The 12074-nt window shown below is 41.1% G+C and overlaps 1 protein-coding gene across 5 annotated transcripts in view; it reads right to left on the bottom strand.

Moving 5' to 3' along the window:
* Nucleotides 1-9635: 9635 nt before the first annotated feature.
* The window catches only part of dbn1 (drebrin 1), a 90691-nt gene continuing 88252 nt past the window's right edge, over nt 9636-12074 (bottom strand). For 3 of the 5 annotated variants that reach the window (XM_068600158.1, XM_068600161.1, XM_068600159.1), the window contains 4 exons: nt 11125-11262; nt 10543-11033; nt 10339-10438; nt 9636-9881 (listed from right to left, as the gene is read on the bottom strand). In XM_068600158.1, the coding sequence (XP_068456259.1) occupies nt 9826-9881; nt 10339-10438; nt 10543-11033; nt 11125-11262 (785 nt within the window). In that variant the 3' untranslated portion in view covers nt 9636-9825. The remainder of the gene's footprint in view (nt 9882-10338; nt 10439-10542; nt 11034-11124; nt 11263-12074) is intronic. The other 2 variants (XM_068600160.1, XM_068600162.1) reach the window with 1 other exon arrangement.

Below are 12074 nucleotides of genomic sequence, written 5' to 3'. Positions count from 1 at the left end.
ATTGATTCTAAATTAAAAATTGGCATAAAAAATGGCATTGTGCGTCCAATGTGAACATGCACGAATCCTGTGGATACTCTGCTGTATCTGTATCTACTCGCATATATATATATATATATATATATAATATATATATATATATATATATATATATATATTTATATATATATATATATATATATATTTATATATATATATATATATATATATATATATTTATATATATATATATATATATATATTTATATATATATATATATATATATATATATACACAATAATCTCGCTCATCAAACCGGTCCCTTCGGGCTGATGACTCAAGCGTTACATGTTCACACCTTCACACTAAATATTTCTTGGCCTTGAGAAGACTGAGACACGGATTGCGCAACTGAAGATGAGGGTCTCATTTTCAAGACATGCATTCCACCACCGAGACAAACAGCTTGATGATGATGATGATGATGATGATGATGATTCAGCCTGCGAGGTTAAATAAAGCGAGTTTCCACAGCTACAGATGTGCTCTCCAGTAATACAAGACGAGTACTGCGGAGAGAGAAAGAGACGAACCTCTTGACACTTGTCAGAAACAGACTGACGTCTTCATTTTGATGACGATCATTTTGTGTTTTTCTTTTTTTCTCTCTTTATTTTATGATATTTTTGGACCAAAGACCGACATGGCTCGACTCTTAGAAGGTCGGAGGTGACGTAGTTCTTCTGTAAGGGGGTGACGATTGGGGGAAGTTGAAAGCAGCGTGGGATATGTTGTTTTAGGGGGTGATGGAGGAGAGAATGGGCGACATGCACAAATAATGGCTTTTTTTGCAAAAAAAAAATAAATATTTTGAATAAATATATTGTTTAGTGTCAAGGGCATAACTTTAATCCTTAGTATGATAAAGGTTTTGTTTAGAAATAACATTTTTAAGTTAATAAGTTTAATGCAAATTCCATGTTGGTCATTGCGGACATGGCAAAACCGGCCATATCCTTACTAATAATGTCTAAAAAGTGTTTGTTTTACTTTTGCAATGCCAATAAAACATTCACTATGTAATTAACAACACTACCGTTAACAAACTTGCACTTTTGGAACACATTTTTGACTACTTCTTACATCTTTTGAAGCTGATGAAATGCTGAGGACTCAAATGGCAATCGTTTCGTAGAATGACCCAGTTGATGTTCTTTTAGGGAGCGGATCATTTAAGAAGGTAATAGGGGGAAATTTGACCCCTTTTTGGAGGGTTTGGGGGGCTTGGGGAGGCATTTGACTCATTTTCGGGGGTGATCAGGGAGAAGTTATTGTTTCAGATTGGGAAAGAGCAAGAATTTTTCTAAAACCACGATTTCATAAACTCTCCAGCATGTTGTTACTTTTCTTATTTACACTCCAACTTTTTTTTTTTCACGCTACGTTCAAAGGACTTTGATGGCTGTGAATTATTTCCCAATATGTTGATGACAAGCCGTGGTGCAGGGTAAACACAGGTGTAATTAATAACATTAATTAGGGCCTGCTGCTGGCTCACGCGGACCGCAATCAATGTGATCACATGCACCTGTGTTCACTCTGCAGGGCATCAAGTCAGCATGAACCAAACCCACAGTGTTGTCGACGTGACTCCATCAGGAAGCAGCACTTGTTACGTTCACATGCGTCAAATGCGCCTTTTTAAAAATCCCCCACAAGCACAGATGTCATATGTATCATCGTGTAATATTGTGTATTGTGGTGTAGTGTAGAAAAATACATTGTGGATGCAACAAGCAGCTGATATCTAGGGAGGTTGTCTGTCTATACGGGTTGAGTTGGACTCAGTTAACTAAGGTAACTTTTGATACTCAAAATGTGCTTAATCTATTCTTTTGATATGCAGAGTGGAATCATTTACTGTATAATCTGTCATTTTTGTGAGAGGAGTTGTATATAATACATTTGTCTCGTGACTGTGGCATGAAAAGGCTTAATCACATGCAGCGTTTTGTACTTCATTAAAAGTTTCTACTCGTGCCTGTGGGAGTAAAAGATTAGAAAGAGGTGTGAAGTCTTGTGCTCATAGCTGACAGAGGGACATTTATTAATTCAAAAAAAGGTCACGCCACTGATGACAAAGACTTAAAAAGTTTCCTCGGCGACAATCCGAGAGTTTGACACCCAGCGTGACTCCTTCCGCCGGCACCGGGTGACATTTTAACAGAAAGACGACACGCTGCTGAGATTTCTTTCAGAGTTTTTGAGAGTCAACCATCAAATATCGAGGCCGGGATGACGTCTGTGAGAGGAGGTGTTGGCTTAGCCATGTTGACAGGTAGTAAAGAAACCTACCTAAAGCTTAATATACTTAATATACCAAAATTAAAGAGTTTTAAGATATCTAACGGTTCATTTTTGGGAAACGGGCGAGTGAAGATGAGTTAATGAAAAGGATGAACTCCAAATCCCAGCAGAGGGGAAGTCAAGCTGACTCTTCTCGATGTTGTCTTTAGTCTCTTGAGTTTCACATTCTTGATCCGACTGCAGCGAAGTCAATGGCGCCGCTTCGCTTTACTCGAAAGCCTGTGAATGAAACCTGTTAAGATAATTTACTTCTTCTGTTTCTCTTCACTCTGCTCGGCATCCGTGCCAAGAAAGAGTCCAAGACGTCAAACGGAGAGGAATGAATCATTCAAGTTGTGTATCCAAACTGAAAGAGGAACAGAAACAAACAGGCAGATTTAAAAAAAACATTTTTTTTATTATTGACACGTACGACTTCAGCGTGTCACAGAAGATCCTGTACTTATTTCACATGAGAGCGAGTAAGAAGCAGTCAGGGGGAAAAAAAAGACAAAATGAAAAACTGAAGTTTCTTCGACATAATGAGCATGTGACGGGAACAAGTGGTCCACGTTGTAATGGGAGATGTAGTTCTTCTGTAAGGGGGTGATGATGGGGAGAAGGTGTACCCTCTTAAAGGGGCGGGGATACGTTGTTTTAAGGGGTGATTGGGGAGAAGTTGTCGTTTTTAAGGGGCGAAAGAGCGGTGTTTTTCCACAGCTGTAATAGAAGAGTTGCCATATCACTCCTTTAGTCGTGCAATATTAGAGATTAACGCATACCAGAAGCCGTTTGAGGGTGTAGGGATGCGGAGTTTGAAGATTGTCAGGTAAATCTGAGACACAATAGGCAGCAGAGCAGGCGCACAGCCATTTTTCATTCAAGCCTTTTGTGATTTCCCCCTTTTTGTTTCTGGGTGTTATCTTTCCTGGACTCAAACATTTAAATGTATAATTAAAAAGGTGGTGCTCTCAGGAACCTGCAGGTCAGACCCGACACTCATGTTTTTCCCCACAGTCCTGTTTTCTCGGATCTTTCTCTGAAGTCGTACTGAAGGAAACGAGGCGGAAGAAAACCTGCAGCCTCCACGGAGACGGGTTGAGAGTCGCAGAGTGTAATCGTAGCTCATTTCCACTGATTTAGTAAGGGATGGGGGCCGCTCGCCAAGCGGACCGGACCAATTGATTGGATAACCTCTGGAGTATTTACATGTCATCCAAATTACAGTTAATCCACCCGTCTGAACTCTCAACCACCACATCACTGCAACAGGCAGCTCATAAAGCTGTTGAAATGCCTGATTCCAAATGCAAAATACAAAGGGACAAAAGCCTAAAAAAAAAAAAGGTTTAGCTTAATACAAGGCTGAATAAAATGAGTCAAAGCTCAAAAAGCGTTGAAATGTCAAAAATTAAGTGCTACTACCGAAACAGAAATGTCAAATCAGCGTTTTTATCTAAACCGCAGTGATTGCAGGCCGTTTCACGGAAGACATTTTGACTCGTCACAGTTAAAAATGAATGGACATTAAAATGAATGTCGACTGAGTTTGATCCAGCGACTTTGAATCCGGTCTTGTGCACGCAGGCTGACTGGGACACTTACAAGAGCAGAGCCGAGAGAGTCGGCGGTACGCGTGTGCCTTTTCCTGCTGTCACGAGTCCCAGTGTCATGCCTACTGGTGCCTCATGGCCTCCAGTCCTCCCAGTTCACAGCTTCTGATCTGGAAAACCTCCAATCAGCAGGTTTACTTTCCCTCAAGATGATCTTCTTTTCTTTTTTTAGGGAATAAAACTAAGTGCTTCAGGACATCGTGGGCACTGCAGCATGTTGCTGACACCATGATTTAAAAATACATGTTTTTGTTTGTCTCACAGCATGCGGGAACATGTCACACGTCATAATAAAACCATCTTATTAAAGCATAAAAAGGGTAGAGATAATGCTCTTTTCATAATGTTGTTATGGTGACAGCAACATGCATAAAGTTGCATTGAAGGGCTGCGGCTCCTGAACCTGGTAATCATGCCATGATGATGATTGACAAATACAAATTATCATCTTTATTTGAGCTCACGGTCGTTGTCATGGTACCTCGGTGAACGGAGGGAGAGTTTTGCCGAAGTGAAGTTATTTAAAGACGACGGTTTTCATGCAAAACTGGGAGACATCAGTGCTGTGGCTGTGTGCGCTTAAAGGAACATTTCCTATTCAAATAGTTATTTCCCCTCTGGATTTTGAGCTTCCCGGCGGGCGAGACAGACAAAACCATGACGTCATATTTGGGATTATTGAACATTAAGAGAAGGAAAAAGTGCAACAGAGATAGCAGATTATGACAACAGTTTGTTTATTAAGGAGTGAACAGGAAACGGACAGACGTCCTCTCAGAGATGAAGCTCAGTCGGGGTCTAGCAGTGGAAAGGAAATACAACGCCGCCATCTAGTGGTGGACGTTTCAACGACAAGAACAATTCATTCTTTTTAACTTTCGATGTATTTCTAATGTAAATGTTAGTAAGGACGTGCTGCTGTACCTCTGAACATGTGCAACTTTAAATGAGCTCATTCCTTCTGTGATTTCATAAAAACTTTAAATTACATTTATTTTTGTACAGCCCAGAGTCCCAAAGTGGCCTCTGAGGGCTTTACAATCTTATTATCACGAATATACAGATTTTATTTTTGAAAATCGTGATGTTTTCCAAACAAGTGTCCTCCAAATGAGACGACAAAATGCATTATTCGTACATCCGCCCCTCAGAACGACAGACGAGTGTTTTCTCATCTGAAGCCCTTGTGGACAGGACAATGGCGGCAAAAATAAACCGATATGAATTAGGTCAGAATTGGACACAAAAACATCACGATGAGGGAAACATTGTGTCATAGTTCCTACGTAATGGAGAGGGCTTTGTTTTGGGGGCATTTGCTGACGTCTAACACTTTGTCTGGGAACAAAATCCTTAACCTCTTAAGGTTTTTGTTCTATTTTTCTGGGGAGTTTTTCCTGATCCGATGTGAGATTGTAAAGTCCTCTGAGGCAAATTTTCATTGTGATTTTGGGCTATAGAAAATAAACTGAAATGAATTGAATTAACCCAAAAATTGTCTAAAATAATAGCAAAAGTGAATCAGGAAACACCGTCTTCGTTTTGTGAGTCCATTGTAAGTAAACCTATTTCCATTATCAGTAAATAAAGAAGCAATAAAAGAAAAATAAGATTTGTATCGTCGCCTAGTTCTTTAATCTACATTTTAAATGCAATATTACAATTATAAGATATGGTCGGCCTCCATGTTTTGGCCGTGTTCACAGTTTACATATTGACTGTTAACAGGGAGTTTTACTTCAAAACATTATTTATTTCCATATAGTTATGTTACAAATAACACAATTCTCCTAAAACATTGAAATAGTAATAAAACACAATTAGTATTGATCAATATCCATATGACTGAAGAGCTCCATGCGATACAGGCAGACAACTGGATAATGCTCGGGTCCACAATCAATGACATATCCACGGATTCGTCTAAGCAAGCTGGAGAGAATGACGTAAGGCTTGTTGGTGTAATTGCTTCGATGGCCACCAGGTGGCCACAAACACCCAGAGCTTTAGATACTTGACTTTAATGGCAGCTTAGCTTCCTAAGGCTCACTTTAAGCAGCCCCTACTTTACTATCACAGAACACAAATCTGCCATTTTTGGCAAAAACAACGTGTGCCTCGGTGAAAAGTCTTTGCAAGAACATGAACTTGTGACTGTAAAATGTGAAGTTTGTCTGCTTTGTGTCCTCATCCATAGCGGGCGCTGTGTCTCAAGGTGCATTTAGAAAGTTCTGAATTTATTGTGTCCAGGGATGCCAGTCATGTTGCGGAAATGATCCTGGATCTTTTGAATATTTACCAAACGTATTGTTAAAATACTAAATATGACAGTTTGGAAAACAAACAGCTTGTTACTGATCCTGAAAGCTGAAGACGCCATGTTTTAAAACCAGTATCCATGCATACAACAAGCATATATTCCATAAATAGATCGTCTTTGATCACACGGTTTTGAAACTCTGCCACCAAGGTGCTTATACGTCGATTTAAACCTCTTGATTGCCTCTCAACGGCTCTCAACATGTCGACGGCGAGCTGGCAGCTCCTAGCTAACGGTTCTAACGGTGCAAACTACGAGGAAAGAGCTAAAAAGTGTTCACCAGAGGGGGTCCAGGTGGGTGCTATAAGCTATGCTTCTGCGACAAAGCTGTCGATCGGGACGCCATTATCAGCTGCAACCGTAGTTTGAGATCGGAGCAGAAGCAGAGCAGCGGCTGTGAGCTAACCAGCGGCTGTGAGCTAACCAGCGGCTACGAGCTAACCAGCGGCTGCGAGCTAACCAGCGGCTACGAGCTAACCAGCGGCTACGAGCTAACCAGCGGCTACGAGCTAACCAGCAGCGTCAACTTATACCAGCAGCATCAACTTATATTAAAGTAACAAACCAAACAGAAAAGACACCTTGCACGTTGTGGTTTAAGTGTTATAAACTCAACAACTAGTAGATGTCCCTGACAAGTGAATCTGGAGCGAAACTATTATTTAAAAAATGTAAAATTTCCATGTGTTTCCCCGTAATTAGCTTTTAATGAAAAGTCTCAAAAGATTTATGTCTCATCTTATTTTATTCAGGCTAAAACCATCAGCATGTTTTTGTCGTCACAGCATCTCTCGTCAGACATGTTTCACGGTTGTTCGGATCACTTTCCTTCAATAATTGGCACACAAAAGCAACTCATTCACAACTTACCGGGAGCTCAAGCCGCTTCCATTTTTATTTTGACCACGTTCATGGAGTCCCTCTAGAAGTCTTAAATTAAAATCTGGGAAAATAAAGTATTAAGTATAAAGTATAGTTGTAATAAACTTGCTGTTGATGTAAACAACCTTCCACCCAGTTCCAATGTATGGGACCGCAGTGTCCTAAGTGACATGTACATGGTCATTATTTCTCTTTTTATAGATAATATTTTGTATTATATTATGGTGACAGCTGTTGTTTTTGTATTTCTTGAATATTTCCTCATATGCTAATGATCTTTATTCCTTGCCTATTGTCTATATTGAGTTTTTTTTTCTTCTATTTCTCGATTTTAATCTGAAAACGGCCAAATAAATGCTTACTGGCAACACAGATATCAATGATAGTACAAAGATTATTTCAAGAGTTGCGTATTCATTTACTTATCGAGTATGATTTTATAGGATTTAATAAAATGAAGCGGATGTTGGTTGTGGGCACGTCGTCCTCCTGTCACCTGATCATCTGGGATGCAGCGGTATGAATCCAACTGGGTCCCCCAAATCACCTCTCTCACACACACACACACACACACACACACACACACACACACACACACACACACACACACACAGAGTATCCAGGTGCGCTACACACACACACGTGGTATTATTGCCTAGGAGTTTTTATTTTCTACAGGAATTTACAGCAAAAAAAGACTAACACGGTTGTTGCTAATATTCAAAAAGGTCCTGAAAATCAATTCTAGCACACTTTTTGACAGGTATTGAAAACACACACACACACTTCTTCCCGTCTCAGCTCGCCCCGCCGCTCTCTCCAGTTTCCAGGGCAACTAAATATTGCATCAATGAAAATAAAAAATTAAATACATATGGTACTTTTTTGTTGTTGTTGCATGGCACAGAACAAAAGCAGTGGGTCAGAGAGGAGTTAAGAGTCACTATTGGTGTTTGTTTTAAGCTGCTTGGAGGAACAGATTTCAGAGAAGTTTTCAAATCTTCGCACATTCACAATGCGGATATGTTGGCGGAGCAACTTTTGGCTTTTTCTCACAGGCCACTAGTTAAGTTTCCAAATGTAAGGCCTTCTTTTGACTTCAGTTTCTGCTCAGCAGCTCGGACCTCTGGACCTACTTTTACACATGAAGCCTGATCAGGTGCCACATGTCATGAAGAAAATACTAATGAAATGTCTCCCTTTTGATGGCATTCCTACTAACTTTACCGAAGCCTTAAAGGGGATGTTCACGTGATTATGTATGGACTTTATTAAAGGCTGAGTTATGTTAAGTGATTTCTGGCTGTGAAGAGATCCCTGGATAAACATGGTATCTATAAATAAGAATGATTTGATTTGACATCTGGTTCTCCATGCAGATTAAAAAACAAAGTTGTAAAAAAAAAGATATTTGCAAACAGTGTGTCATCCCTCCCTCCCTCTGTCTTTCAGGGTCCAACTGGACCAATAAGGCCTAACTGCCAAAAAACAAACAAACATTAAAACAGTTTTATTTTTCTTCAATAAGGAACAGGAGCTGTGCTCGCTGCGGTCCAAAAGGAAAAAAGCCCACGACGTTACGAAGGCCTGGTGAAAGTCTTATTTTTAGCTTTTGGAGAAAGATCAGAATCATACAAAGGATTCATTGTTTTGTTTTACCTGCTGTGCACAAGCTGAACGCGGCTTAATATTCATTATCTTGAAGCCAAACTCTCCTACAAAACTGTTTACACTTGGAAAAATATCTACAGTATAGTCATCAAGATTAGATGAAGAGCTTCTTTTCTTTTGCCGTGTAAATATATATAAGGGGGATAAAAACTATGAATTCTCTTGAACCAGAGGGACGAGAGGGTTTGATTGAGAGGCTGCGAGTTAATCTGAGAGGAAAAAAAGAAAAGTGCACTGAAAAAGAGCAGATTTACAAGCCATTTAATCTTGAATTCAGTCTTAAAATCATACAAAAGGAGTAAGGGGGGAGAAAAAGGAACAAAAACGGAGCCACAATTTGATTGAATAGGTTTCTTCAGGGTCCCATCAGCTGTTCAGATACACCACAATAAATAAAATGTCACCTTTTTTTTCCCAATTAAGTGAGGGCTAAATACAAGATTAACTGACTTGCAGAGGTGAATATTTCTGGATATTTTTGGCGGAAGGCAGCAGGGAGGAGGGAGGTGTAAAAGAGGTACGAAAAGAATCAGAGTGAAGATATACATGGCGGCTGTAATGATCCACTGTATTAGTTTCATGTGGTGTTATTAAAGCACTACGGACTAGGTGTGTCGGCTTCATTGTCTCTAATATGCAGCAGTGCGCTACGTTAATGTGTAATAAATCATTTACACAAATAAAGTCCTCCCCCCACACTCCCAGCTATTACATCTGCATAGCAAAGAAAAAGAAGACAAATAAATAAAATAACAAACACAGAAGAAAATAAAAGCCCATAACTGAGCCTTCAAACCATCTTTTAAAACTTTCTGTTGGCTACTGTTTTGTTTTCCTCTAAAAGATAATACAGAAGTACTTTTGATGCAAGATTCGTTATTATTGTTACTTTTTTTTTTGTTGTTTGTTTTTTGTGTTTTGTTTTTTAGAAAAAAGGAAAAAAAAATCAGTTTCTTCATGAAGCGCACTTCCTACTTCCTCTTGGTCCTCTCGGTGGCGTTTGATTGGCTGGTTTAGTCGTCGTCTTCGTCGCCCACGGGGTCCGTGTCCCAGCACGTAATGTCAATCTCTGTAAACGCACAAAAACAGGTTTTATTGATGCAATATACACAGAGGTGTTAATTGCAGTGGGCCAAGTGGGGTGGACGCAATAATAGAAACACCACGTCAGTGTAACGCAAAGCACAAACTAGATCATCCAGTCTGAACTGTGTACTCTTACTGTTTTTATTTATTGTTTTTTGTTTTATCCTATTTGTTTCATTGCTTAGCTTTTGGGATATTTTAAGTACCAAGAAAAGCACTTTATAAATTAAATGCATTATTATTATTATTATCTAAAAAGATCAAACAGGAGAATCAACACCTCTCACTTTCAAGAAGAACTGAACATTATAACTATCATGAAATAAGGATTTATCACAGTAAACCGATGAATATGAATATAAAAAAACATAAATAATCTCTGGTGTTGATTATTACATTATAATATTTAAAGTAATGTCCTTATCAGACAAGTATCTCACCTGGTGGCTTGTTATAAAAGACAGGCGCGGGTTTAGCCGAGGACTCTTCTGATTGGCCAAATTCGTCCTCCTGTGATTGGCTGAAGTAGCCCTCACTCGCCTGTAAGAACCGTCGGACGGATAAGAGGAGAAAAAAAAAACGATTAACAAAGAAAAAAGACAGGAAACATCTTCTCCGTGATGCATGCTCACTGATCCACTGACCTGAGTCCCTTCCTTCAGCAGCGTGTCCCCGTTGGTCATCAGCCGCTGTCCATCCTCCAGCACCTTCTTTTCCCCGGATGCATGCTGCAGTGCATGCTGGTAGCTGAGGGTCATCTGGTCAGAGCCCATCACGTCCACGAGACTGGCGGGGTCGTCCTCGGCGGCGGTGGCCGAGCAGAAGGTCCCGTCCACCATCTCGTCGAAGCTGAGGAGGGGCTGAGGCTTGGCGCTGGTGGCGGCGACTGTGCCGTGGGGCGGAGCGCCGCCGCCGCCGCCGCCGCCGCCGCCCATCAGGTCCACCAGGTTGGAGGTCTGGGAGTGGTTGGCGGAAGCGTCGGAGCTGCTGTCCCACAGGTTGACCAGGCTGTCGGTCCCGGACTCCCACACGGAGAAGCCGGAGGAGTCGCGGGCCTGCGGGGCCACGCTCTGCACGGGCTTGGTCGGGGCCGACTCCTGCACCGGAGGTTTCTGCTCCTGCTTTGGCACCGAATCTGGTGGAGCAAATGGAAAAGTGGATTTGGTGACTTGCAGATGAAAAGATGTCGTTTTCGTCATCGACTTCAACATTGATTCCACTCTCACCCCACTCGTCTCTGCAGTCGTCGTCGTCGTCGTCGTCGTCCCTGCACAAGTCCTCTTTGATGGACGGGGTGACTATTTTAGGGATGGGCGACGCGGCGGCCATGATGCGCTCCGTGTATGCTTCATCGTCATCGGCGCCTAGAGGGACAGAACGGCACAACAACATCGAAAAAAGGCGCGGAGCAAGACGTTTTCCCAATATGTGACCTTTACGTCGACGTAATTGCACTCATAAACCAAATGTGTTGAACGTCTGTAACGCAGAATGCTGAACTCAAACACCACAACGGGCGTTTTTTGCTGGTTTTTTTTTTTCAATCAAAATATGCCAGAATTTGGAACAACGAACGACAATCTGTTTTTAGAAAGTCTACCTAAAGGCAGGTTGAGTAGGATTGTCCTAAATGTGTCGACTCAGACAAAATATTCCGTCTCAATCGTCGCTTTTTACTCACGAGAAGTGTGTGGCGGTGTCTGTGTCTGCAGAGACCGGCTTGTATTTAACATGTTGCTGTGTTCTAGATGTTTCTGGGCGCCAAGAGGAAGCTCTGAAAATGGAGCCGAAAAGTCGCAAGGTGAAATTATTATTATATTTCATTTAGCTGACTCTTATAGCTAAAGCGACTTACATGTTTGCTCTCTACACCGTAGACGCAGTATTGAAGAGCAATTAGGAATTAAGTGTCTTGCTCAAGGACACAACGACATGGCCTAGCAGAGCCGGGGATTGAACCACCGATCATCTGATTGAAAGACGGGCACCCTAACCACTGAGCCACGGTCGCCAAATCGCCAAAGTTTGTTATGGAACGAGCGTGAATCTGAGGTTGAAAGTTGACGAATCCTTCTCACTCTGCCTTTAAGATAAAAGGGGTTTTTCTTTTGTTCATTTATTTTGAATCAGGAGCAGATGTTTGATTATCTGACTTCAAATGGCTTCCTCTGTTACT

This window comes from Clinocottus analis, unplaced genomic scaffold, assembly GCF_023055335.1.
Source record: "Clinocottus analis isolate CAN_PGR_092001 unplaced genomic scaffold, fCliAna1.0.p SCAF_5, whole genome shotgun sequence".
NCBI classification, from domain to species: domain Eukaryota; kingdom Metazoa; phylum Chordata; class Actinopteri; order Perciformes; family Cottidae; genus Clinocottus; species Clinocottus analis.
The sequence above is the reverse complement of the archived record's forward strand: the minus strand, read 5'-3'. Positions and strand labels throughout refer to the sequence as shown.